At 39.2% G+C, this 27,375-nt stretch overlaps 1 protein-coding gene across 5 annotated transcripts in view; it reads right to left on the reverse strand.

Moving 5' to 3' along the window:
* LOC113671721 (dystrophin) overlaps window positions 1-27,375 on the reverse strand; it is a 54,565-nt gene that overhangs the window by 16,031 nt on the left and 11,159 nt on the right. For all 5 annotated transcript variants that reach the window (XM_089180814.1, XM_089180816.1, XM_089180817.1 and 2 more), the window contains exons 13-46: window positions 26,946-27,090; window positions 26,551-26,717; window positions 25,957-26,119; window positions 25,427-25,609; window positions 24,896-25,057; window positions 24,063-24,395; window positions 23,495-23,818; window positions 22,851-23,027; window positions 22,270-22,419; window positions 21,672-21,998; window positions 21,005-21,325; window positions 20,401-20,526; window positions 20,106-20,288; window positions 19,408-19,728; window positions 17,191-17,364; window positions 13,985-14,134; window positions 12,158-12,475; window positions 10,303-10,542; window positions 10,038-10,176; window positions 9,392-9,525; window positions 8,821-9,093; window positions 8,265-8,436; window positions 7,811-8,185; window positions 6,392-6,606; window positions 5,884-6,036; window positions 5,398-5,559; window positions 4,861-5,036; window positions 4,418-4,568; window positions 3,914-4,225; window positions 3,227-3,494; window positions 2,835-2,977; window positions 2,596-2,712; window positions 2,215-2,430; window positions 1,553-1,707 (exon numbers count right to left, since the gene is read on the reverse strand). In XM_089180814.1, the coding sequence (XP_089036940.1) occupies window positions 1,553-1,707; window positions 2,215-2,430; window positions 2,596-2,712; window positions 2,835-2,977; window positions 3,227-3,494; window positions 3,914-4,225; window positions 4,418-4,568; window positions 4,861-5,036; window positions 5,398-5,559; window positions 5,884-6,036; window positions 6,392-6,606; window positions 7,811-8,185; window positions 8,265-8,436; window positions 8,821-9,093; window positions 9,392-9,525; window positions 10,038-10,176; window positions 10,303-10,542; window positions 12,158-12,475; window positions 13,985-14,134; window positions 17,191-17,364; window positions 19,408-19,728; window positions 20,106-20,288; window positions 20,401-20,526; window positions 21,005-21,325; window positions 21,672-21,998; window positions 22,270-22,419; window positions 22,851-23,027; window positions 23,495-23,818; window positions 24,063-24,395; window positions 24,896-25,057; window positions 25,427-25,609; window positions 25,957-26,119; window positions 26,551-26,717; window positions 26,946-27,090 (7,125 nt within the window). The remainder of the gene's footprint in view (window positions 1-1,552; window positions 1,708-2,214; window positions 2,431-2,595; window positions 2,713-2,834; window positions 2,978-3,226; window positions 3,495-3,913; window positions 4,226-4,417; window positions 4,569-4,860; window positions 5,037-5,397; window positions 5,560-5,883; window positions 6,037-6,391; window positions 6,607-7,810; window positions 8,186-8,264; window positions 8,437-8,820; window positions 9,094-9,391; window positions 9,526-10,037; window positions 10,177-10,302; window positions 10,543-12,157; window positions 12,476-13,984; window positions 14,135-17,190; window positions 17,365-19,407; window positions 19,729-20,105; window positions 20,289-20,400; window positions 20,527-21,004; window positions 21,326-21,671; window positions 21,999-22,269; window positions 22,420-22,850; window positions 23,028-23,494; window positions 23,819-24,062; window positions 24,396-24,895; window positions 25,058-25,426; window positions 25,610-25,956; window positions 26,120-26,550; window positions 26,718-26,945; window positions 27,091-27,375) is intronic.

Genomic DNA, 27,375 nt, shown 5'->3' on the forward strand with positions numbered 1-27,375 from the left:
CAGGGTCCAACAGATAAATCCTATGCAAGGCGCAGTTTGATTTGGCCGCATTCGTAACCGAATCAGTTTTTCAAAAAATTAAATTTAACGTGTGCATCATGCTTTTATATTTATCAGCATCTACCCGATGGGTTAGCAATTGTAAAATAAAAGATTACCTCTCAAACAAGCAACTCCAACAACGCATGATGAATAGACGATCTGAGAATTGATCTCTTACAGGTACTTGACTTAATTTTTTTTTTTCGGCTCCACTAACACTTCTTCGGCAATTTGTGAAAAGATGCGTCAGAGAGTGTGCGAAGACAAACCATTCCAAAAGCACGCCAGTTTAAAAATTAAAGTGGTCAGACATGGCAGCTGATGGACTATTTTCTACTTTTGTAACATCATATCACAAAGGGCTTCGATTCTTCCTTCTTAAACATGCGTTTTGATATAAGATGGGCGTAATATGATCGACTTTTCATTGTGACTAACGTGCGAAATCAGCCCAGGACCGTTCACATCGTACGAGATTTTTACAAATTACATAAAGTACTCAACCCAAAAATTTTATCTGATCTCGGAAGTATTCATTCAGAATCTTATTCTCAAAATCAGCTAATTAGCATCACATCTGTCATTATTTATTTTTTCTCGATTGGTGGTCTAATCGATCAGTCAATAATTAGTCTTAGCTTTATCACACAAATTCACACGAGTGCCGACCATATTTCTGAAAACTGCGGCTTTCACAAAGAGACATTCACTGCGATCAACTCTAAACATTTAGACCTCGACAAAAACGACAAAACACCTTGATCTTGATTTTTTGTTAAACCAGGACTTCTCAATCCAAAAATGACAAGGGTCAGTGGCTGTTACAATTATATGCATATATATCCCAATTCAATATTTTTCTACAGCAATAAAATTCTCCCACAGAAATCACATCAGTCTGAATTAGTAGAAGAGTTGAATGACAAAACGTATTTCAATTTTTTTTTTCAGTGTTTTCCTTTTCTCCGTTTTTGGAAAATCATCTCATAGCCAAACAAACACATGACTCCTAACCCAAAGATCACAACATGTAGTTACAAGAAATAAAGTGAAAAAAAATGCTGCAAAACGACCGTTACTTAGCGAAGGACAACATCGTAAAATAATCAGGTCTTTACGGTAATTGTATTGCTTTTTATTCTTCTTATTGTTAATATTTCCAGCGAGGAAAGAAAGGAAAGGCACAATAATAAAAAAGGTGTTATACCAGCGTTATTTAACGACTGAACTTGAGTAACACGAAAGCGGGCAAAAAACCCGACTCTTTGTAAAATACAAACAGATACAGTCCGGGTAGTCGAAGTCACCGGCCCGGAACTGGACACAGCTGTTGTGAATTGACTACAAGTATGAAATGAGATTTGTCACAACTTAAAAATAGGCGTTATTTACCCATGTAGGCTTCATTGTAAATTAATATTATGTGATTATTCCAGAAATCTTCGATTAAATCCTGTCGTGAAATAGTTCTCTTCAGACATACAAAAGTTAAAAAATGCTCCCATCATACCTAACAGTTATGTTACTCCATCTCTCGTTAACCTCTGACATGGAGTTTTTCAGTTCTCCCGATTCGTAATGAGGGAATTCTTGTACCAAGTGTTCACCGCACTGATTCACAGCAGTGATGCTGCCGCGCCAGTTTTCCACATCATCTTCGAACTCCTGTGTAAATTCAGAGAAAGTTATGATCAAGTGAGACCAGAGGGGTATGAGGAATTATCCTGCCGTGTATTGCCAGTTACATCCCCACTCAAGAAACAAATCCGAAAGTTATCGAATCAGAACTGACATTGTGATCGTGAGGTTGTTCATTTGTTTTATTTAGAATTAGCTGAATGACAAACTATTCCTAAAATGACAGCTTTTTTGTCGATCACATCAGACTCTGGATAAAGAAAGACATTGAAAAAAATTTTTCATGCCCCAGCGTATGATTAAACTACACTAATAAAAAGCGCTTCCTTCATTACCGATTTCTTGGATATTTCATTTGAATAAGAAGACCCTATTTTTACGACCTGTCTAGCAACTTGGGACAAGCTAGTCAAGCATCCTCCTTCAAAACTGGTGGGTCTGTGGCTTTGCTTAGTTCTTACATAAAAATCAACCTTTTCATTCGTGACTACCAATCAACAACTGTCTCCCATTATTCAACTAAACATCACTGACCTTATGTTTGTCGATCTGTTCTTCCAATTCGCTGACCGTGTAACCGTACACGTTCTCGTCTCTCTCTAGATAGGCCTCAGCTTTCCTGATCCATTCTAGTAGTTCTTCCCGAAGTTCCACGAATCTCTTCCATTCCTCGATCAAGTAATCGATCTGTCCTCGCCAGACGCCTGAGTTGTCCGCGATAGTCTCCCAATGACCCTTTAATTTGCTGACCTGCACAAATGTCCAAATAAAGTCACCTGGTTAGACTGGTTAATCTATTGAACACTTTAAATTAAAGGTACATAAGATTTTAGAAGTTTCTAACTTAAGAAAGTTCGATGTGCGCTTTTTTTAAATCCAAAAACGCAATTGGTGACATGTTCCCACGTCACTCACCATGCTGTCAATCAAGAACTTGTCTTCCTCGGTCTGCGCATCATCAGCAAGACTTTGACCCATTTCAGCAATTTCGTCCAACAAATGCTGTTTGGTTTTAAGCTGTTCATCTATGGACTAAAACAACGAAAATATATAAAAATATTTAGTATAACAAGCTTTCAGATAACGAGCGACACAAGTTTGGTTCTCGAACAAAGGAGAAGATAAATATGAGAATCCACTGAATCTTAGCACACCTTTTGTTTTTCCAGAAGTCCTTCCATGTCTTCAGAATCTCCCAGTACTATCTTCTCTGTTTTCATCATCTCTGACAACGTATCCAGCCAGTCATGAAGTTCCAACACTGCTTTGTCGAACTTCGGCCATGGAGATACTCGCTCTTGAAATAAAATAAAAGACAGAGTAAATACTTGTTTCCTAAGCAGCTGCAATGTGGCGCAACTCTTCAAACAATACTGAACCAAAATACGACGGATGTAGCGGAATGATTTGGCTTCGTATGTAAGTATAAACAAGCCAATGCGAAAAAACTTCCATAACTATTCCTCGCTGCTATAACCACTTAAATCGAAAATACAAGAGGGAAGGAATTCCTCGAAAAAAGGAAAAAAAACTCATTTACACTTACCCTCTATGATCATCGGAATGCCAGAGTGAACAGGAACACAGTGAAGAGGTTTCTCCTCGACAATCGATCGGGGCGATCGAAGGCGAGCAAACATATTAGCGGTCAGTGACGCAATTCGACTCCAATTGTCATTAAGTTCTTTGACTTTAACCTCCAGGGACTTGGGGACCTGGTTTCCATCAAGTTTACTTTCACGTCTGTAGCGCGCCATGTTTTCGTTTATTGCGTCAAGCTTCGGTTGACGAGACTTCATTGATTCTTGAATAGTCTGCAATAAAAAATAACTGGATAAATAAACTAAAACGAATAAATAAAGAACACTGTCCCAATAAGGAAAAGAAGCGTCCCTCGTTACTTCTGTTGATGCTCAATCCATGAAATATTTCGGGTCAGCAAACAAACTACCTCTCTACCTCAGTTTTTCGTTGACATGAAAGTTTTCTTCTCTACTCTAAAATGATTTCTCAAAAGTAGGAGTTTGTCAAGTGAGAATTCACTGTATTAACTCAATGATTTCTGCTACATTTTATCAGGTGGGACGAGCTTTTACTGTAGAACAAAGACTTAAGAGCTGTTTATCAATTATCAAAGTACTTGAAAATTAAACACACCGAGCTTAAACAGCAAAATAAACCTTCTTAAATCGAGAAATTTGACTTTTACTATTATCATAACGACGCAACAAACCTTGGGATTAATATCAACAGCTTCCACACTTTCTCCCTTCTCTAACAGTTTTATTGTCCCAGAGGCCCATGAGCTGAGCTCTTCTAGATCTATAAGGAACTCTGTCACGCGTCTAAGCTTAGACTCCACTCCGCGCGTACGCGTGGCGATATCTGCGCGCAGAATGTCCCATCGAGTGAGGAGGATGTCCAGCCTCGTTCTGATGGTCTCTGAGTTGGGTTTAGAGATAGCTGGTTTGGACAGAAGTCTTTCTGCCGTCTGTTGAATGCTTATCTTTGTATCTTCTCTGTCGTTTTGTTCCTTATGAACGCCCTATAAATAAAACCACGAGACGTTTTAAAACAAACCAGTTGGTGAAGAGCTTTGTCTTCAGTCTCTCAGAGAATGATCGCCAATTGAAAATGAAAAACAGAGGAATTCACGCCATCACCGTCTCATCTCATTCTAAATTACTGTGATCAGCCAAAAGTACAGCCTTTTTCTTCTGGATCAAAACTGACTCACCTTTATTTTTTCAATCAGTTGCACCAGTCCATCCTCATCAGCTGGTGATGGATCCTTAGTTTGCAGTTCAGTATCTGCTTCGTCCATCCATTGCAGCATTTCTCCACTTTCCTCCAAAAACTCTTCAATCTGCATTGCTTCCTCTTTAAATCTAAGGTAGGGGAAGAGAATTTAATTTCAAAGAGTAATAGCCGCGACGAAGATATATCTAAAAACACGAAGTTGACAGCGTAATGATCGACGAGGTATCCAAATTCCAAAGGGACATAAACCAAATCAATGTGTGTTACATGACTTTTAATCGTGGAAGCTCGCCAGTCCAATCCTACTGCAGCTCGACTCTAAATCGTGTATGGTTTGGGTCTATCACAAGATATTCTTTCAAATAAAAATTCAAATCCTCGTGAGTCAGACATAGAAACAATTTAAATACGCTAAGTAACCTGTCTCTTCTGTTGGCGACTTGATTGCAGATGGATTCCCAGCGCCTGTTCTGGCTGGTCAGTTTATCACGGAGCATATCAGCCTCCACTGTTGTCGATTTACTGATAATCTCCTGGCCAGCGGTATTCATGGCATTGACTGTGCTCTGATGCCGGGCAATACCATCTTCCAGACCCTAACGACAAATATATCGCAACGGTTACGGTGGCAAATAGATGATTTGCTTTAACGCAAACACTTGTGCCGAGCAAAGTTCGCAAAACTTTGAGTACTTAACCGCTGAGATGCGTGTTGAACGCAACTTACTGAGCGTGATGAAATAGTTTTCGGACGCAATTCAAACAGATTCAGCAGCATATCAAACACACTTAAAACGCAGTTAAACAAGTCTCAACCACACATCAAAGTAAGGTGTCGCCGTACCCAAAAAGAGTGAACAAATACGGATGGAAAACGTAAAATGCACGACAACATCACTTTTCGCTTTGTTAGGCGTAATATCACAGAAACATTCGATTTTTTCCCTGGTACATTACCTTTTGTTCTTTTTTGGCGGCGTTAAATTCAACTTCCCCGGATGTCTCATTAAGAACTTTCTCCGCATGTGTCATCCATGACGTCACGTCTTTAAGATCGCAGTGGAATTGTCTCCACACTGCAACTGCCTTCTCCCAGCGAAGCGACCGCGCCTTGTAATCCTGCGCCAAAATAATGATAAAAATAGTCGATTAATTTGGCTATGACAGCAATGCCTCTTTTGATTGGTCACCAAGCCGATTTAGCCTGCATATCAGTCATTACCGTTTCTTTTCCCTCCTCCTGTATATACTTTCTCAGTACCAGACCTTCACGCGACTCCTGCTAAGCCAAACTTCCTATCTCGCTTGGTTAAGAGGAAATGAAAAAGACTGCTACCCAGGCTGCAGTTAATTTGGCTCCACCCTTTCATGTTATCAACCCTCGTTGTATTATTTTATAAAAAGTAGAATATTGAATTTCAGTTGGTAACGTGTATAACGTACCTGATTAAGGTTATTCCATTGTAGTCTAAACTTGCTGGCGGCTCTCTTGACAGCATCGTATTCCTTTTCACTACAGGCGGACTGAACAGTTTCACTTCGAGAAAGAACTCCAGTTGCACGTGGCTCAAAATTCTCCAGTTTCTCGCTTACCAGCTGTAAAAAGAAAAGAAATACTTTAAAACAATACGCAGAAAAGCGAATGCAGAATAAATTTTCTTTTTCTTAAAATATAATTTCTGTACAGAATTAAAGTTTTGACTGCATAATTATCATGACACTCTGATTTCAATCTTAAACTAAGTCCTCACATCAGAGAAATATCGGATCAATGCCAGAGCCTGAGCAACCTCGCACCTACCCCTCCCCAAATTCAACAATAGTCAACTGATAACAAGTTAGGGTTAATGTTGGGTTTGGGGAGGGGTAGGTGCCCAGTTGTTCAGCTACTGACGTTGATCTGAAATGCGTTGTGAGACATGTGACTCAACACCTAGCTGGATTATCTAACCTTCAATTTATCCTCTTGTTTGGAGAAGTCTTCAAAGTCTGCTTTCTGTAACTCAGGAGATTCTAACAGCAGCTCCGCTTCATGGACTTCATCCGAAAGTTTTCTAATGTCCTCCACCAACTTCCATCCGGGAGTCAAGGCAGGTTCATGGTCCACAAGGGTTACTTGCCAGCGGACTCGCGCTAGCGACGCCTTGGTCATAATATCATCGCCTTCTGTTGAGCAAGAAAGTGGAAACAGCAATCAGAATACAGAGAATCACGAAAAATTACAGAACCAGTATTTTTGTAATGATGTAATGATCTGAATGATCTGTTTGGTATGCCGAAATAAAGTTCAAAATTTGCTATTTGTAGCTTAATCTGTGAAAATGGTGTTAGCGGCGGACGTACACAGAACTGGATCAGTAATTTTCGTAAAAATTCTATCATACCTTAAGTGCAACCAACTATAAGCCACGGCCACTTAACATCAATCAAAACAAACTAAGAACGACAAAAAAGTCGTAAAATAGTCGTAGATTTCCGTAATTGATCAAACTTGAACGACCAGCCGAACACTCTATTTTGAAATTCGACCATTGAAATGGAAATTATTATTCACTGGGCGAGTCGCCCAGCTGCAACCAATAGCAGGCCTTGTAACACGTGGTTGGAATGACAATTTGGAAAGTATAAGTATCTCTCTTTTCAAAACAGGTAACACTTGAAAACAAAACTGTTCATCTCAACATTTCCTAAGGTTTTACTTCGCAAAATATTGAAATGCACCAATAAAAGCAAATGAAATTACGCTCGCCGACAACGCGGCAATGTAGTGGAAAATACAAAGAGTTTAACATAACAAAGCAGACACTGATCAAAATTAATCTATATGAAAACATCCGGTTGAAATTCTCTTCGCACCATCTTTACTGTCAATTTGTTAAGCAAATTTAATGAATGTACGACTAATCAACCAACGCGAACCTTTGTGGCATTGAATATCTCACGTAAAGTCCCAGGCCTTTTCCTGTAAACCCTTATATCCTTGCCATGGTAAACTTTCGTACATCTTTCTCAGATTACAATCCTTGAGTCGCAGTTTTGTGTTTGAATTCAACTATTGTACTATTCAAGTTGTAGAATGTTATGAGCATGGTTAAACATGAACGAGGTTAAACGATACGTTATTTGTTTATGGGACCCCCTTGGTAAGATTTTCTTCACCAACGAAGATTTCGTAGAAAAAATCGTTTGCTATCACCAATTTTCGAGAGGTTTTGGGGAGTTGACGAGGCAGTCTGATTTTAAGATATTGAACAAAATCGATGACTTCTCGAATGAAAAACTGTTGCTACTAATTTTGTAAGAAACTAAGCTTTGCCTCCATAGGATTGAGGGCTCAAAGAGAATATTTTTGTATAGACTTATTTTTCACCTTCTGGTAGGGTGTAACCTTCACACTTGATGTCTTGCATGTCAGCATCTCGACCAATCCACGCATTGCAATTGAAAAAGTAAACCTTTCTAGTTGATCTGTCTTCGATGTAAAATCCCTTCACGAACCAATCTGGCTTGGGTCCAGTCCTATCATGCCAAACTTGGACCTTGTGCAAATCGCCGAGCTGTGGAATATTGTACACGGTGAATATATCAAGCTGATCGCGACAGAACTTGGTGTTGTATGTCTCGGATTTGTCCAAGCGAAGTTTCGACGACTTTCCTTTATCACCAAACAACATCACAGACACGTTCGACTGCGTACCAGCATCCTTTACGTCACCAGTGTGAACTGTGATGCGATAAGAAGTCGCTGAAAGATGAAAAACAAGAGGCAAAATGTAGTAAGAAAAGAAGAAGAAGTAAAATGTTTATCAAGACATTCCACTTACTGTCTCCAGCTGGCCTGTGGTACTGCATAAACTTGGTGTGAATGTCCCTGAATCTCTTCCTCAGTCGTTCAATCTCGCGAGGAGTCAGTATCTGAACTCCCTGTCTGTCTAGTTCCTCGATATTCTTAAACACCATCTCGTATTTCGCTTGTTGCTCCTCGATTTCCTCCGGCTTTAAAGAATTAGGAAAGACAACATCATTTTATTGATGGAGTAAGACATCATTTGTTAATCTTGAAAAATCTCTCCTTTATTCAGTCTCAAGTTCATAAATTTCAACATTTTTCAATCCTTTCCATTTTTTTTTTTTTATTGCTTCATTTCCACCTCTTCCATCTGCAACTGTTAATCCGCCTTCATAAGCAAACTAGAATTGTAAGTTCTCGGTCCATCTTATATCCTACGTCGCAAAACAATAAGGAAAAAAAAACACAAACAAAGAAATCTTATCTCCTTCAGAAGACTCCTCTCTCTCATTAACATTTGATTACTGTTCGTGACCATTCAAAACACCGCAGCACGTGTTGAGTATGACAATCGACCCAGTCCTCCTCACCTTAACCGTTAATTCTTTTTCCTGCTCCATCTTTCTGAGCCACGCATCAATGTCATCCAAGTTGCTTCTGAACTGATACCAGTTCGGCACAATACGGACAGCTTTCTTCTGCTTCTCGACTTCATCACAAGCCTTCACCCAACGACTGGACAAATCAAGCAACGACTGGTGGATGTGATCTCCCCGTGCCCCCTCCCTATTAGCATAGGTTTTACTCTCCTTCAACAGGTGCTCTACGCGGGGCTGCAGATTGTCAACTTGAATTTCCGCAACCTAAAGAAGAGGTCCACAAGGCGTTTATGAAACCTCCAATACACACACGTAGGTATGTAAGGCGTTTTCTAAGATTTGACATAGGTTCACCGAGCGCTTTTTCATCCAACTTTGGGTTTAGGCTTTTTGGAGGGATCTAAGAATGCCATTAAAATTAATTTGTCTAAAATTCCCTAACTGAACTCCAATAAGAGCCTGACTAAAAATTGTCTCCAAACTCTCGATTCATGTAAGATTTCCAAATCAAATGCGAGCTTCTGTCAGTGCACATCCTTCTTCCAATGGTTTCCGGTCCTACCTTGATTTTCTCTTTGACTTCTTTCTCAGATGATTTCTTGGGAGATTGAATGTCACGAATAAGATCTTCCAAACCTTTGATATCCAAAAGAATCTGATCTAAACGCCTCTGAAAGTCATCATCCACGTAGTGCCCTAAAAGAAGAAAAAAGATGGCAGTGAGTTGAGGAAAAAGCTTATTATTACTATTTGTATACCACATCACTCGTTTTAGATTACACCTACTTTGGATCAATGTGCGATCTACAGATCCTTAATTAAAGGAAACATGAACAAAAACCTTGGAGTCACCCAAGAGCAATTGAAGCTCAGACCTTTATAGCTCGTGACTCGATGCTATGTTAACTTAACTATTTATCTTTATTATACACACACGACGCTTTCGATCTTGTTGATCACAATAGTATACAAGACGCTTGTCGCGTATGAGCCCAGTATACGGCCGACATCAATAACATTTCTCTACGGCTCCATACCGGTCTGAGGTTGGCTCCGCGCGGGGAACTCAGACATTTTTCTCCACGCTTGTTTGAATTAATAACTTTTTCCATCATTTGATCTTACGTAAGTAGACATAAACGGGACGGTCTTTCCTCTGAGATCTCTTTTCACCGCTGCATGTGCTACATACGTAATCTAAGTCTCACCTGGAGCCGAATTTGTTGTGTAGGTCCTGTGAGTGGTGATGGTGGTGATTGGGAGTCCTGCGTCAGTTTCTGTCCTTTTTTCTCTCGATAGATATTCTTCAATTAACCCCCCGGGAGTAGACGACACTGTCTTACGCTCCTGAACATAAAAAGACCAGATCAAGAGGGTTTTTTCGATACATTTTCTTCCATAGTTTACCTTTTAACTGTGAAATTGTTGCATCCGTAATAATTAGTTACACAAAAAAAAAGAAAACTTTCTCACTGTGACGATAATCTCTGTTTCCACTCTTCCCCCTTTAGCTCTGGCCTCCGCGGCCGTCCTTTTGGCCTCATCCAGGTCTTGCTCCAGCTGACCTATCCTAGCTGACAAGTCATCCCACCTTCTGTCCAGCAGACGCTTGTAAGGTTCCATGATGGGACGGCCGCGATGAACGAATTCACCGCTCTGCTTCCTGATTAGATTCAGCTGAGGCTCGCGATTTTTGATGCTTTCTTGTATTTCCTGAAACAGAATGAACGAACAGAGCGACCATTTAAAAACACTTCCCAATTAGTAGGAGGAGTTCATATTGGAACTTTTACGAAGATTAACTTGACTCTTTACACCGTTACATAAGTATTCATGCACTCGACACAGTTCTCTTAACATTTCCTGTGGTACTGACGAGGAGAATTTGTTTGACAATTTGGAGCTTCTTAAATTTTTGATCGTTTCCTTTATTCTCATGACCTTCACATTTGATTTAAGGATGATGATGTAAGGAGAAATTTGAAGCCAGTCACTCCAAGGGTTAAAGCAAAGAGCTCCAATTAACGTGCACGATATAAAGACCAGCTTGTCGTGACAATTTGAGGTTGTATATGAAAGATAATCCCCAGATGATAACTTTCCCAGTTAACAATGCCCACCAACATGACGGTGTATCCAGCTAAGCCGGGGGATACTTCAAATGTTTATCATTCTTGAAAAGGAAAGGGTTTGTAGCTTAGATGAAGGGTTTTTTGACAAGACCTAAAAGGTATTGCGACAATCGTTATTCTCGTATGATTTCAGCAGAGAAAAAAAAATGAAAGTCTGCTTAATGCTTCTATCATTCTCGACCAACTTTTGCCGCATGTTTAACGGTACTCTAAGAGACATCCTCCTGAAACTAAGAGACATCCTTTTACGACTTGGGGTTATTATTGATTCAATATCCGATGTGATTTTGTGGCGAGAAGAATATAGTCGTTACGATATTGCACGCCCACCCAATAACAAAAAAAAATCACAATAGCCCACAATTCAATTATATTGAGCCACCCTTACTTAATTAAATCAGGAGGGTCCTAAATGATTGCGTGATAAGTCGATGGTAGAGATGCAAGGAAAATCACATCATACGCACGTCTGATTTTTGAATGTTAAGATTTTATATTGACATCTGACAAAAGACGATATAGATGAGGGGATATTCTTATCTTACAAGTGTTTGTGGTGTGGCGAACAGGAGTGGAGATATAATTGAAATATTTAGAATAACCGCAGGCTTCCGCTGATATTTTCAATAGAGTACTTTCGATTGGATTCGCTACGAAGTTAAATCTCGTGACTGGCAATTTGCAAAGTTGCAGTTTGATTCTCCTTCACATGAACAGACGAGCCAAGCCGCTCATGTCCTGCTTGGAACCATCAATTTGTAGTGCACTTGTAACCGGAAGTCACATTATTTATTCTAAGATTACTTCTGCTTTCTTTAAGTGAAAAACGAGCTATTAATTTAATATGAGTTATTGGGCATTTCTTTGTTCTAAAATTTGACAAAAAATGAGAAGGGTTCACTGTAATATCGCAATGATTATCACATACCAGGAATATGCGTGGGCTGGACTATTACTTTGAATTTCGAGACATAAAAAAATCAGGTTTACCGAAAGAAAGTGTATCATTTCATTTAGTATTAATTCCACGAATATGACAGAAATCTTGACTTAAGGTACGTATTTGCCCTCAATAGTATCTGAATTTTTGCTATCCAAGCCCCGCGTACGCTTCACCGAAACCAATATTGCATTCTAAATCAGATACTATCGCTCTTAGAATTTAAAGAGTAAACTTAAAATTTTTAAGCACTTACGTCAATTTTGTTCTTAGCTACGTCCGCTTCGTCTAATTTTGGCTGCACTTTGTTGGTTTCTTTTTCCATATCCTCCAACCATTGGTTCATTTGATCCACAGATTTCTCAAAGTCCGCCAGTTTTGCCTTGTACTTAGGCAAGGTCAACATTCGCTGTTCTGCCGCTGAACTCAAGTCTTCCCATGCGTTATTGATCCGTGTTAGTCGGTCTTCTAAGTTCACAAGTTGGCCAGTTTCAGACAAGTCGACCAATTCACGACCAACTTGTGTGAGGTTTTGCACGTCTGACATTTTGCCAGTGACCTCTTGCACGAGACCCTAAGCGGAGAAAATACACCCACATTACATAACTATTCAACGCAAATGACTAGTTAGAACAAACTACTTCTCCACTAGAAGAAATTTGAAGAAGCAAAAGTATTGACATAAGAGTCAAAGTTTTATACACTTGCTCAGATAATCTGAAACATACAGTCAAAACGGAAAGAAAACAGTTAGGATGTTAGCTCTCATTCAAGTTTCAACCGCTCAGAACACTACCTTGTAATACTTTGCTTGACGACTCCGAGATTCATACGTCAAAACAAAACCTTGGCGCATTTTTCCATCTTTAGAAAACTTTCTTTTCCTGGTTAACATTTTTCTAGGAGTTTTTCCTTATCCGGTCGCTTCGTAACAGACAAATACACTGAACAAGCCTGAATTAAAACTACGAAAACATCGCCATATTGGATTCGAGCGCCGCAGATGCTGATAATTGAGTTAATATTATACTCTTGAATTTAGCGATCGTTACCAAAAGAGACCGAGGCCAGAAATATCTATATTGGCTAACTAACACAAGTTTAAGAATGATATTCTCTTGAGTGAATTGAAAACTGAAACTCCACAGGGCTTAATAAAGTGTACATAAAGAGTCACGCAATCACTCCTGCTGTGGAGAACAAAACTAACTCCAGATTGACTGACATCACAAAATGTCGGATTGAACAGACAGAACACTAACCTGCGACCAGGCGTTCTTTTTCTGGAGGGAGCCCAATACTGTGGCGGCGCAAAAGTTATTGGGAGAGGGGGGAGGCAGCATAGCAAGGGAAAAAGGACACCATCACAATCCCAACCCCGGCTCTTGCGATTTAAATTATTGTGCTCCCCGAAAAAAGGGACCGTCTGATCGCAGGTCTGAGAAACACAAGGGTGGTAAGAGTACGCAAAGAAGTTGCAAAGATGGCTAAGGATGAACTCAACTAAAATGTATCGGAAATGACAACAAAATATAAGTTTGGTATGAGAAAAACACCGAAGAGGTAAAATTGAACCAGAAAGGAGCCATGAAAGGCTTAGGATGGACAAGATTGACACTGTTTGTACATAAGTTCATTAGTTTGGCAAAAAAGGAAAAAAATCAGTGAGCCAATAATAATAGAATCCTCTCCGTCCTGCGTCTTTCTTGGTCTATTATTTCTTCTCATTTGTTCTATCTTTATATACTAATATTTTGAAGTCATATACAACCCGTGTCACTCCTCTTCATCCTTTGTCGCCAAGAAGGAACAAGGCGACAAAGGATGAAGAGGAGTGACACGAATTGTATATGACTTCAAAATATTAGTATATAAAGATAGAAAAAATGAGAAGAAATAATAGACCAAGAAAGACGCAGGACGGAGAGGATTCTAACGGATTGCAAACTATTACGAAATAAATGTTCTCTAAGATAGAAAAACACCCAAAAGGCATTAATCTAAGACAAAACAAGGATGGCTGAGGATGGAGAAGATTCTTATTTATTTATGTTGTCGTTGTCATCAATGCCCTAAAACTAACCTTGTTCCACTTAATCTCGCCATCCACGTCCTCTGGGAATCCGTCCTCTTCTCTCTTCTTTACTTCAGTAGTCCTGTCCTCCAGCCACTTTTCCAAACTGTTCATATCACTTTCCAGGCGCTCGGCCAAAGGTAACGCTTCACGGAGAGACTAGGAATGAAATGATCAGCAATGTTAAACATCAGTGGTTATAGTTACTTGCTTTGCTACCGTTACCAAGCCAAATTTAATAAGTCGGCGAATTTCATAAAACACCCACCAAAACTCCTGAATATACGGACAGCAATATGCATATTTTTCTACAGAAATGCTTTCCAGAGTACAGACTCTGAAAAAAAGATTCGAAGTTCAAGAATTCCACGGGATCTCTTTGAAACTCGAGAAGGATTGTTGTATGGAGGTGTTTTCCTTTTTCTTTTTTTTAATTCTATTTTATGACAAAAAGCACAAAAACAATCATCGATGAGGTCCATCTGAAGGTGCCGACACTTTCATAATTGTAACGTACACTTTGTCACATGAAAGAGACGATCTCGTCATGCCACGTTTGTCACGTCACTTTCCTCGTCCACCGCGAGACTTGCCGTGAAATGAAAAATTTATCGTTGTTTTTATGCAAAAGCCAGCCGAACTAAAACACAACAATTTTCATTCGGTATTAGCGAGTGAAAACAGTGCAATCTATCTGTGAGATTTGTACAAAGGTTCTCCTGATCTCAGTAAAGTAAGTAATGACCCATAATTCAAAGTAGTAAAGTAACTTCAGAATAATAACAATAATTTCCCTGTCTCCCTTCTCGTTTCAAGCAGTCCTGTTTTCGAGAACTGTTAACGGTTATCAAAATTAATATGCAGTAAAAAAAGATTAACTTACAACGTTGTCACAATAAAATCCAGTAACGACTAATAGCATCTCCACAAGAAAGTGGTTTAGAAAATATGCAATTCGTGAATTTACATAAATGCATTGTGATTCCTGTTTTCAGAATATGAGGGGTGAAGTACGAAATACGTACGCTAAAGAGCATACAACATGAAAAGACTAACACAACAAATATCACACAACTTCAAAGTTATCACTGCAACAGAAATATCACAGCAAGAAATTTCGTTGGAGACTATGGCCCAAACCACAACCTTCGGAAATACATGAACATTCCTGAATTAAATACGATCAGGTTTCTTTTAGAAAACTGGGATCGTACGTTTAAAATCAAATATGCGGCAGAGAGCGAAATCTTAGAAAATACGGCGGAGTTTGGAAATCGCCTTTTAAACATTGCTTGAATTTAATTTAACGAGTTCGCAATTTAAAACGTAGGAATAAATATTAAAGTTTAAAGACTAATCGTAAATTCACACTCTTTTCTAGTTCAAAACTCGTTTACCTTTGTATCTCACCAAAAACCGCATTCTTCCCGGGGATTTCAATGCAACCAGTGTAATGAGTTTACCAGTGCCGAAGTCTGGTAACATATAACCGAAGCGATAATTTTGACTGCAATCATACAATCCAACGACGCCGTTGGAATAATTAATCCAAAGGGAATAAAAACAGATGTCACAGCTTTATCAGTAACAATCAGGGAGGGTCGGCTATGAAAATCCAATGAAAGAATAAATTGCAGATTTTGTTTTCAATTTCATAATTGCTGAAGTCGGCGTGAAAAAGCTACTGTTTGTTGAACCAAAAATAGATCACATTTAACTACCTGTGAAAGGCAATTAATCTGTACTTTGACAAGAAAGATTGAAAACAAAATAATAAATCTAGAATTTAAAGCTGATAAAATCATTTGTCATCTTCAAATCACAAGAATCCAAGCAGATCGAAATATGTCAGATTAATAAGACTTTTCTCTAGATTCTTGCAGACTAATCCAGAAAGAATCTTTTTAATTCTATCAGCATGTTCCGACAAACCGGTGATTATAACAAAAAAATAAAGAATCATGAACATGGGTAAATTCTCAAAATTTGCGATAAAAGAAATATTATTTCAATATTATTTCAATGGCTATGCTAGGAGGGATGAATTACGAAACAAAGCAAGATAAAAAGACTGTCCATGAACAACCATGCAATGTTAAATTAAGAAGGAGGCCAAGTTAACAACAAACATGTCGGTTACTTTGATAAAAAAGAAAACATAGAATGAAATATAAACAACATCGATTCTCGGCATTTCTAGAAATAGTTGCTCTATTTTCTCTTTTTTTCCATTTTCGTTTTTTTTTCTTTTTAACTTTTATATATTTCTTCCTTTTAATTTCTAAGCTTTTTTCACTCTTCTTGATTCCCTGGAGAAGATTGAAAACATTGACTTCAATTCTACGTGGGGGGTCTCCCGGAAATCCTCAATGGGTTTTTAAAAACTTGTCAATGGCAAGACATGATAGAAAGAAACTAATCAAAACAAAAATGATCATTTTTCGACGTCCAGTCGGGAGCGAATTGTTAAATTAAAAAAAAAAATTCACATTTATCACCACAAAAATACTTTAAAAGGTAACAACATCTGAATGCTAAGTAATCCCAAAGTAATCCCGAAGTAATCCCTTCCTTTCGGATCTTGCGCAAAAATAACAAATGAGATTTTCTCGTGATTTTCACGGTTTGAAAATGTAACAAGATTACAAGCCACAAGTCACGAAAAAGTCCCAGATGATTTCACATTCTTCAAACTTACCGCAATCCAAATTATTTCCCCATTCAAGACTTAAACCAAATGCCCCCCAAATTGAAAGAAAATTAGACTGGTCCGCCTTCTCAATAGAAAAGTAAAACCTGATTACCAAATATACTCCCACAGAAAACAAACCTGGCGAAGCAACAGTAAAGAAGTGAGGGGGAATGGGTTTGACCATGTCAGCTCAGTAATATGCTAAAATTAAACTGCTGACTGGTTTTGAAGCACAGCTGGAATTGACAGCGATTAAAGAACTTTGCCCTTTACATCATTATCAAACAGGAAACCAGGCCATTATGCGAGGGGACTTGTGAGAGCAGCGACAGGCGAGATGAGTAGCAGGGAGGGGAAGGGGAATTAAAAATTTAGGGTCGTACAGTAAGTTCAAGATTACTGATAAATGGTAGGACGATCCGACCTGAAATTGAAGCGAAAGCGAGTTGATTTATCTTACACAACATGACGCACAGAAAATCCTACTATCGCTAAAAATTGTCCTTACAGAGCATGCACTAACCTCGTCCTTGCTTCGTACTTTCTTTTCCAGTTCCCTGTGTTCATGAACCACTTCCTCCACTCGTCTTTCGACCCCAGACTTTTTTTCTTCTGGAACTCGCTCCATAATCTGAAAGCCAAGCTTCTTGACTTGTTCCAAGTCTTTCTTAACTGTGGACAGTTCATCTTTGTATGACTACAGCGAGAGAAGAACGTTGTGATAAGCCCAAGTTCACCTGACAACAACTATTATGAACTGTGCTTAACGACATGACAGCTCTGAAAACAGAGCAAAACTTCTCAACATACCGAGAGGCCAATCGATGGCAAAGACCATCCATCTTAACACCAACAATGAATGACAACAATTTTCAGGTTCGACCTCAGGCCATCCTGAATGAAAACATTGATCTTCCTTATTGAAAGAAAGCAAAGGTATCCTTGTGGGCCTTGCTCCGAGACAAAGCAAACGCTGTGAAACCAAAATATGCTGACGCTCACAGATACATCCGGTCAAAAAATAGGGAAATATATTTGCAAACGAGAAATGAATACATCGCGACAGCGAAATCTTTCCGCAAACTTGAAAAACAAATGACGAAGCATAGACATACAACGAAAGATGTCACTTCCTTCGAGTTACGAAGTTACGAGTATTGTAAATCCTTAGTTTAAAAAAAGTCTCACTTTTCGCTTAGAGACGTGCCTAATTAACACCAAGCTCCGTGGAAGCCTGCCTTTAAAAAAAAAAAGAAAAAAGAAAAAGACGACTTACGGTTGGTGTAATTAGCTTTAAAAACAAAAAATCCACCAAATTTCTATGTGTTCACTGCAGGATTTTAAAAGTTTTTTCAAAGGTTTTTTAGCAGTAAGCTCAACCGCCAGTATTTGCGACAAGAAGCACAGTTCTTCAAAACAAAAGAAAATTTGAGGATCGGCAACAAAAACAAACGAATTCGTCTAAAGATTCGAGAATCATTCAGTTTTAGCACCGAGCTGAAAGGAAAATACGAAGGCAAAGCTTCGAAGAACAAAACGTGTAACACAATTACCTCGGCTACAGATCGCAGCTTGTTACAAAATGACGACAACATGATCCCACAAATTGTGGTCACAAATAATCTGCATTAGAAATTTACGAACTCTTGTAGACGACTGAAAAGAATATTCTTGCTAAAACACTCTCTTCAGGAGGTCATTTAAAAACATCTAGCTGCAATTTGTTTTTAAAATTCTTAAAATAATGGAACTTTAATTTAGACCCCATGAAATAGTCATTACAACTTGGCTGGAATCCAATTTTCAAGCTTAAATTTCACACCGTAGAGTTTTTATTAGGAAAAAACTCTAACAGGTAATTTGTAAGCAAATGAGGTCTGCCTCAGATTTGCAGGAAGAGAGACCTTGGTAAACATAATAAATATCAACAACACTGTTTACTCTTCTCATTTGCATCAAGACAATTAAAAAAGCTCTCGCTCAAAACCAAACTTTACCACCCTTATCGTAATCTTGGTAAAAGGAAACCTCAAATTATCTGAAGATCTAGCCTCAAAAACCAATGAACATTGTGTTTATCAATATATTCACCAACATTGCATTAAACCAAATTTTGGAAAGTAATGAAAGGTAGTCCTCTTGGTTAAAGGATTTTTCCATGCACAATAACAGAAACTTTATTTAAAATCTAAACAACGGATTGACTTGATAAACTTTGAAACGAGTCTCAGAACGCTCAATTAGGATATGAAAATCAGTTGGAAACCAAAACTAACAAGCAGTGCATATTTTCACGTAAATTTGGAAAGCTGATTTATCAACACGAAGCATTAAAGGTATTGTTCATTCCATCAATTTTACGCTAGGGTCACGCACCCAGAATTTTTAATTCCAAAACAAAGTTCATTAAAAAACAAATCAGAGTCTCAAGATGTTAAAATATATTTTTAGTTTACGAATGTTGTTTTTTTTTTAATTATCTGAAGGGTCGGTACAGCTTTAGTAAAGAGTGCTTTTCATAAAGAAGTAAATTATTCTCAAATGCAAACTGTTATTGATATGAGACTGTATGTTTACGCCTAGCGATAAACGAAGATCCTAAGAAATGGTACTACTAATAATGATAACGATTATTATTAAAAATATATAATAGTAATAATACTATGATAACAAAATAATAGTATAAAAATAATCATCAGAGTATACCTTCACGAACAACATTACCATATGAACAACTTACCATACATTTATCCAAAAGACCCTTGATATTCCTTGGCTCAGCAGATTCTAACTTGAGCTTTTTCACACCTCTGTGTATTTTATCCAAATCAGTCAATGTCTGACCATGAAGTTTGTCAAACTCCGCATCTAGTTTTTTACCTGGTTGTTCTTTGAGGTCTACGAACTTAGTGTGGATTGTTGTCCATTTCAGTCTAATCTGCTCCAGATCTTTTAACACCTTAAGGTAGACAGATCCTTTAGGGGTTTTGCTGAGTTCAGTGGCCGTTGATTCCACTGAGTTCATAAGTGACTGGTTTAGAGAGAACTCCTCCTCTAGAGCCTGTTTTAACAAAAAAGAAGAAACAACGTCGTCTTGTGATATCCCCATCATTTGCGTCTTTATCATAGGAACAAGTCGTACAATCTGACTCTTAATGGTTCAAGAAAGATTTTAATTTTCTTTTTCGGCTACTTTGTACGAGTTGCATTATACACGAAAAAAAAAATAATTTACGAAGGTGTTTTACTAAAAAATGTGTTGATTATTTCATAGTCCGGCTGAATAAAAGATATGTAAATTTTTCATCTGAATGGCCAAATAATTTCCAACAAGTCGTTGTGTTCTGTCTTTCCAGCTCTCTTTCCTTGAATCTGTCGATCAGTCAGAATGTCTATTTGCTTTTTTATTTCAGTGCCTTGTTTAGGTTTGTCATTTACCTTCATTTCCCTCTCGTCCATCTCTTCGTGTTTGGCGAGTTTCGAGTTGATGAGAACTTCAATCTTGACAAACCACATCCTAATTGTCTCCAAGTCTTTCTTCATCTGCTGCCTTCGCTGTATTTCTCCTTCAAGAACCTGGCGTGTTTTGTCAACTTTACCCTTAATGACGGACAACCGATCCTGATAATAACAAAAGCAGCCAGGATTAGGTGAGCAAGGAGAAGGATTTACAGAAAACTGATCATCACTCAAGAAACACGAACCTTTACAGGGTAATGAGAATTTAACTGACCTCGTACTCTCCCATATCTTTTCTGATCACATTTACAGCGATTCTTTTGCTCGTCAGCTGCCTGGCAAGATCTGACACCGAGCCTGGACCGCTTTCCTTGATGGCTGCGAAATGACGATTTAGATTCTACAAGGAGGAAAACAGAAGTAATGTGCAAAGTCACAGATAAGTGGCTTAAAGAGGGTATGTGGTAATCAATGTTAGAAAGATTTTAAGCACCCATTACTGTCACAACCTATCATGGTTTCCGTAGCAGGAAGCGACAAGGAGGGCTGTCACTACCTTGCCTGGGATGCTTGTCCACTGCAAGTGACCGTTCAGCCACAAGACTAGTTTCCAATATGGTTTGCTCCTCTGGCCCATTAACAACCCAACCCCGAGGTAAAGGGAAGCATTGCTAGTCTATATAGGAGTAAATTGCGTAGACCAAGAACACAACACAGTGACCTGATCGAGGCTCCAACCAAGTCCTCCAATCATGAGTCCATGGGTCTAACCATGGTGCCAAGCGTCAACCGCATGAGTGAATTTAACCCAGTTTACCAACCCTCTGTTCCTTTATACTTAATTATAATTTCAGAACCTTAAAATAAACCTGACGTACCCTTAGAGCTTCCTCAAGTTCGGTTTCAGTCCCCTCGAGAACGTGATAACTCTTCTCCACAACTCGATCCAGTTCACCAATCAGCTTATAATCTCGCTCGATCAACACATGAAACTGTTCCATTTCTAATTGAGTCTGCTTGAACTCGTGCTGCCGCTGTGCAACCTTTGTCTTCAGACGGTTCCAATCGCTATTCAGCTTTTTCAAGTTTTCTTTCAAGAGGGCAGGGCTGCCCTGTTTTGTGCGGTCAATCAATTGATTTCCAGTCGTGTTGATTCGAACAACTACTGGCGCGCGCTTGGATATATCTTGTTGTAGTTCCTGTACAAAAAATTGTGCCAAAAATTTAGGGTAATTATCAATTCCAGACTCATTTATGAGCTTGCAACACAAAAAGAAAACTATTTTTGCAAAGAAATGCAAGGATATCGAAAATATCATATCGAAACTCCTGTTTTCCGTGACCCCTGAACCCTACCCTCATAACAACACCAACATGAACATTTTCCAATTGTAACAAAAGTCACCTACGACCCAAATCGCTTGGAACGCAAAAAGACTGCGCCCTCATCTTGAGAACAACTTTCTCTTGTTAGAGTCTCAAGGTATTCTGCAGTCAAGTTCATGTAAAATGCAAGGCGAGTCAATACTGGACACGTAATGCTACCTTATAATGATCCATCCTCTCCTTGGTGATGCCACCACCCGTGATCTCTCCCTCATCATCAACAATGGACCGCTCCACCTGCATGATCCAATGGCTGATCTCCTTCATGTCCTGACTCAACTTCTGATATTTCTCAAGAGCTGCGACCAAATTATCCTTCACTCTGAGCGACACACGTACCAGCTCTTCCCAGCGTCCGTTCAGTTCATCCAACTCGTTTTTGAGTTTATCGGCATAAGCTGGTGAAGCTTTGCTTATCATGTATGTCCCAGTTTCATTCAAAGAGTCCAACTTGCGCTGAAGTTTGGTTACATCGCCTTGCAAGGCCTGAAAAACAACATTAAAGAAACAGAAAGATTGAGCCAACAGAAACATTGTTACCCTAAAAAAAAGCTTCCGGTAACCCACATTATCAACATATTTCAATTTTTTTTTTCACTTTGCCGCCTATCATCTCTGAAAACGAAATGCGAGTGTTTCCAAGGCTTATCTGGATTACACTTATTTCAATTTGTCACAGCTACAGTATATGTCTGAGATGGATGTTCATTCCATGAGATATTAAGTAAGAATGCAGGTAAGTAAAAAAAAAACGGACCTCGCTCTGGTCCAGTTGAGCCTCCAGTGTTTCCGGGTCACCAGCGGCAGGTTCCTGATCCTTAAGGAAATCACTAGCGTCTGTCATCCATTTAAACAATCCTCGGATCTCTTCCGTAAATTGTCGAGTTTGGTTGACGGCCTTTCCAACCTGACAAATAAAGTAAGTTAACCCTTTACCTCCCAGATCAAATTTTTCAATCTCCTTACTGTTAACCAGACAATTCTTATAATGTTGGTTCAGAGACTTTAGTATTGGATCAACAAATTATCCCCAAATTGATATTTTTCTTTATTCTTACCACTTATGTGGTTGATATTGTATTGATATTGTAAGGAGAAATTCTGTCTTGGTCACTCATGGGAGTTAACGGGTCAAGACAAACAGGAACGTTTTTCCAAGAACACCATCCAAAGACTAGAGTATTTGTTGGAAAAACCTTGTCCTAAACATGACAATATTCTCACAAGGTATCTGTCAACTGAAGAGAGCTCATCAGAAGCGTTTCTGAAACTTAAATCAATAACCAAAGAGAGACGTTTTATTTTATCACGAAGCCCGGAGGGACATGGCTTTCTTACTTGGTTTTGTCGCTTCTCGGCGTGAAGATTGATGTCCCGCCATTTATCATTCAGATCTGCAAGCTTCATCCTGAGCTGTTCTGATCGCTGTCGGGGAAGAGACTTGACAAACTTGTCTCCAGTGCTATTGAGATAGTCCATGTTTCTTTGCTGTTCAGTCATGTTCGCCTGCAGTTGCTGTTGAAGAGAAAATTAATACTTCTTACGTATGAAGATTTTTCTGTGGGCCCGAAGAACATTGAAGACTAAGGAAAAACAACTATATCAGTCTTTACAGACGATAACAGGGAATACGAATGTTTAAGAAGATAAATAACTTTTTTCAGGCTCCCTCGCAATTCATAGCGTAAGTTGTGTTTTGTTACAAGGTAGAAATACTGGTCAGCTGTTTAAAGTGCCTTCTTTCGCTTCTGTATCTTTTTTCTCTCTTGTCTGCATAACCATGACGCCTCGACTTCATGACTCGGCTCTTGCTATGTTGCCTACATATCTTAAGTTCGCAGACAACATTTTCAGCTCTGTGCTGAGAAACGAGATCAAGGAGTTGAGTGACTTTATACTGAACTCAATGTAAACCTCTGACGATAATCAATTCAAATGACACTTTTCTTAAGACAAAAATGAATCATAAATCTCCTTCACACCTTGTACTTCTGTAACTGTTCCTCAAGAGATGTTGTATCAGAAATAAGAAACTCCGCGCCGAGTTGTGACTCCATGCTCTTAATCTTAAGCAGGACGGCGTCCATTGTGCTGAGGAACTGCTTTGGGGGCCCAGACTCTAGTGCGGCCGTCAGCTGTTTCTGTCTATCCTCCAGAGTCGCCTGCGCTTTTGTCCAGCGGTCATCCAGTCGTTTCACTCCAGACTGGAGGTGTGGGGTATGTCTGTCCTCTTTACTCAGATTCCGCGACAGTTCACGCACTTTGATCATGGAGACCTCATTGACGGTCATTTCCTCGAGTTTTATCTACAGTGGAACAGTTTATGTTAATATCAACGCTCACGTTAGCTTAGTCGGGTTTCTGGCAACCCAACACGGGTGAGTATAAAGGAAAATCAGTATGGAATCGAAGAGAACTGATCCCAAAATCACAGAAAGGTGTAAATCCATCATTTAAGAATAGAACCAGTAGATAGGAGGTGAACTACAAGGGATTTGATTTCACGCATTTGAACTTTGAGCTACAAGGAATTTGATTTCACCCACTCACCTTACATAACTCCAGTTGTGATTTCATCTCATACTCATTGTCAGGGACTTCAGCACTAAACTTGTGAATAACTCTTTCCACATCCTTGATCACTGCCTCAAGAGTTATCATCAAGTCTTGTACCTCCCGCCTCCTACGTGCCAGCAAAGCTTTGTGCCTGCAATCATCAATTAAGCTACCTACGGAATTCCAGCGGTCGGTAAAGTTGCTAAGCGATTGTTCAAGTGACACTGGTATGTTGCCTTGACTACGGCAGTACTCGATCAACTCTTCTCCTTTTTTCTGCACGGTCGTCACGCTTGATTTTCTCTGTCTCCTAGCGTTGTCAAGAGACTGTGGAGGCGAAAGAAAACTCTTCTCAAAATACATCCAAATCATGAGCGACTGAGACATGCAATCCGTCTGTTTCACGCAATTCGTTTTCAAGTTCACAGTCGAAAATATAATGCAACTAAAACTCTTTCATCACGCTTTCATCGCTGCTGATCTTGGTACTGTATAGAATACTTGTGAAATATGATCATAATATGTGTCCCCAACGAGTTCTATAATAAATCAGACAGCGAGATACAAAGATCTGAGCCTAGAAACCTCGTTGGTAACTCCATCGCCCAGAATGCTATAGTCTTTCGGGGTATTTCCTTGCACTGCAGAGCAGTACCCGGTGCGGCATGAAAATTAAATTTTCTAGAGCTAGTCATTAGTGATTGATCAACGAATTTAGCTTTGGGAATACTATGTCCTATGTCTCTCGTCACACGTCACAAATGAATAGCGACTTTTACCATTCGAAGACCAAGCTAAAATTTCCCTATATATTTTCCATCTATTACCTCAACCAGTTCATTCTGTTGAGCCACTTTATCACCAGAAATGTTTTCATCATCCAGATTAAACCCGGGGGACTTGAGCAGTGTTTCTGTATCTGTGATCCATTGACTCTTATCAACCAAGTCAGACAGAAAATGCTGCAGTTTTACGTTCATACCTTCCAACTAAAGCAAAAATTCTTAGTAAACATTTACTCTTGATGCAACGTACAGGGCACGAGAAATACAAGAGACCCAACGGTTACGGCTGATGAAGGTCAGTAAAAGGTAAAATCCCCTATCGGCTTGAATCCTCACAGCGCATGCGTATGCTTTGTCGTCAACATTATTAAAGATCCTGTTGCTGTTGGTGTTTTCAAAGAACATGACCGATAGGTCACACAGCAGGTCCTCGTTTCAATTTACCTGGATTTTCTATGAAGTTAACGTAAAAATTATTTAGAATTTTAACTTTAAAACAGGAGAAAGCCAGACGAAGAACCCGTAAGCGGAGTTATTTTCGTAATATTCGATGAGCGCCAGACCATTCCTTACCAGGGATATTCTACTAGAAACCTCTGTGGTAATTTTGTTCCATCTGTCATTAAACTCTTCCATTTTGTCTTGAATCTCAGTGACTCCAGGCGAGTCTTCGTCTAAGTTTTCAGCTACTTTCTCGGCAGCAAGATTAAAAGTTCCAAACGTGGCCTGTTGTGCTTCCATCTCTTGCTCTAAAGCCTGTCCAAAGTAGAAATAAAGGATAAAACTGGTTACATGGCGTTCACAACACCTGAAGACAAAAATAAATTTCCAGCTTCAACAACTACAGCCCAAAATGTAGGTAAATACGGCCAGATATTAAATAATGCTAGATATTAAATACTGCCAGAAATTAAATACTGACTAACTTCAATTTTACTATGGAAACGGAATGACAGAACTCAAAATTGAAGTAAAAACCATAAATCGTAAATGGATCACATTTTTTCGCCTCTTAAGATGCTTTAGACTAAAAAACCATAACAATAGAATACACTTGGGATTTTATGCAAGAGGAAGGTCACCACGACACACATAATACTAACCATTAAGATTTTCACCGTCTTCTTTACAACATCGCTATCGCCCAAGTCAATGTGCTTGATATCTTCAATCTGTGATTCCTTTTCTTTCAACCATTTAGACAGTCTCCTTTCTTCGTCTCTGTACTCTTGCCAACTCTTCAACACTTCTTGTAACATAGACCACCTGGTATATCACCAACAAAGAATTTCTCAAATCAATAACACTAAATTTCCATGCAAAAGGATGACGAGAAGAAAGAACTAGATCGACCAAGCGTCACAATGATTGAACAAAACAGAATTTCGTTTGGCACGTCACTCAAACAATCCTGCAGAAATCGCAGATAAAATGAAAAAGACTGCCAGCCCCCAAAATCCTCCGTAAATAAGCCACAAGAGGCGTTTAATATGTGATAATAGGCATGCAAATCCCCCCTATAGGATAGATAGTCCATTATTTTACTTGGGTTCATTTACAGGATCGCTTTCTTCAAAAATTCAAATGGGAAAAGAAAAACTTCAGCACACCAAATCCGAGACGAGAGAATTTGAGCGAGCGGGGAAACATTTTTTTCCAGACATCAACACAGAGAATCTTAATTAAGATTGCGTCACCTCTGCTCTGTCCACTTGCAAACGTTTGACCAGCGCTCCCCAAGAACCGCCAGCTGTTCCTCCAGGTCAGCGGTTGCACTCTCATTAGAGCTCTCATCAACTACAACAACCATGTGCGTCAGTGAGTTCACCTGCAGTTGCTGCTTCTCAAGGTCTTCCTGGAAAAACTGTGTGACCCAACAAGGTTAATACCAACAAATGGAAAGTAAGTCAATAGACTACGTAGCCGTGGAATGGTTCTCCTTGTGCGGCCAAACCTACCTTCACTTCATACAATATTACGAGCGCTAAGATTCCGAATCTTTAGCAAGTTTAAGGAGAGAATCGACGAACTTACAAATGCCTGCAATGTTAGAAAATTAGTCATGGAAATTAATACAAAGTGAATCTCATACCTTGTGATTTTCCACCTGGCGTTTCACGGTGTCCAGATCAGAGCCAATGTTTTCCGAGCTCTCGATTCGCTTTTCGGCCACAGCCAGCCAGTCGCCCAAGGAATTGATCTGCTTTTGTTGGAGATCCATCAACTGTATGTGAAGCCTGACGCAAGGAAACAACAACACAACATTTTAGAATTCAATTTTCTCCACCAATGTTAACAAATTGTAGAAGCCCCGAAAGGCAACAGTGTCCAAGTCTCCCCAGACTATCGCCTTACTAGCAGTATACCAGGTGCATGCTATTTTTAGAAAACGTTACGCTAAAAATACATGTCTACAAGTATATACGTCTTAGAACGCCGACCGAGTTCCACTTGTCGAACACTGGTGATTTCGTGTCCATGAGGGCATCAAGTGATAAATTGAAGACTTTCCTCAATTGCGA

The sequence above is a fragment of the Pocillopora damicornis genome, chromosome 8, assembly GCF_964200805.1.
Source record: "Pocillopora damicornis chromosome 8, jaPocDami1.2, whole genome shotgun sequence".
In the NCBI taxonomy this organism is placed as follows: domain Eukaryota; kingdom Metazoa; phylum Cnidaria; class Anthozoa; order Scleractinia; family Pocilloporidae; genus Pocillopora; species Pocillopora damicornis.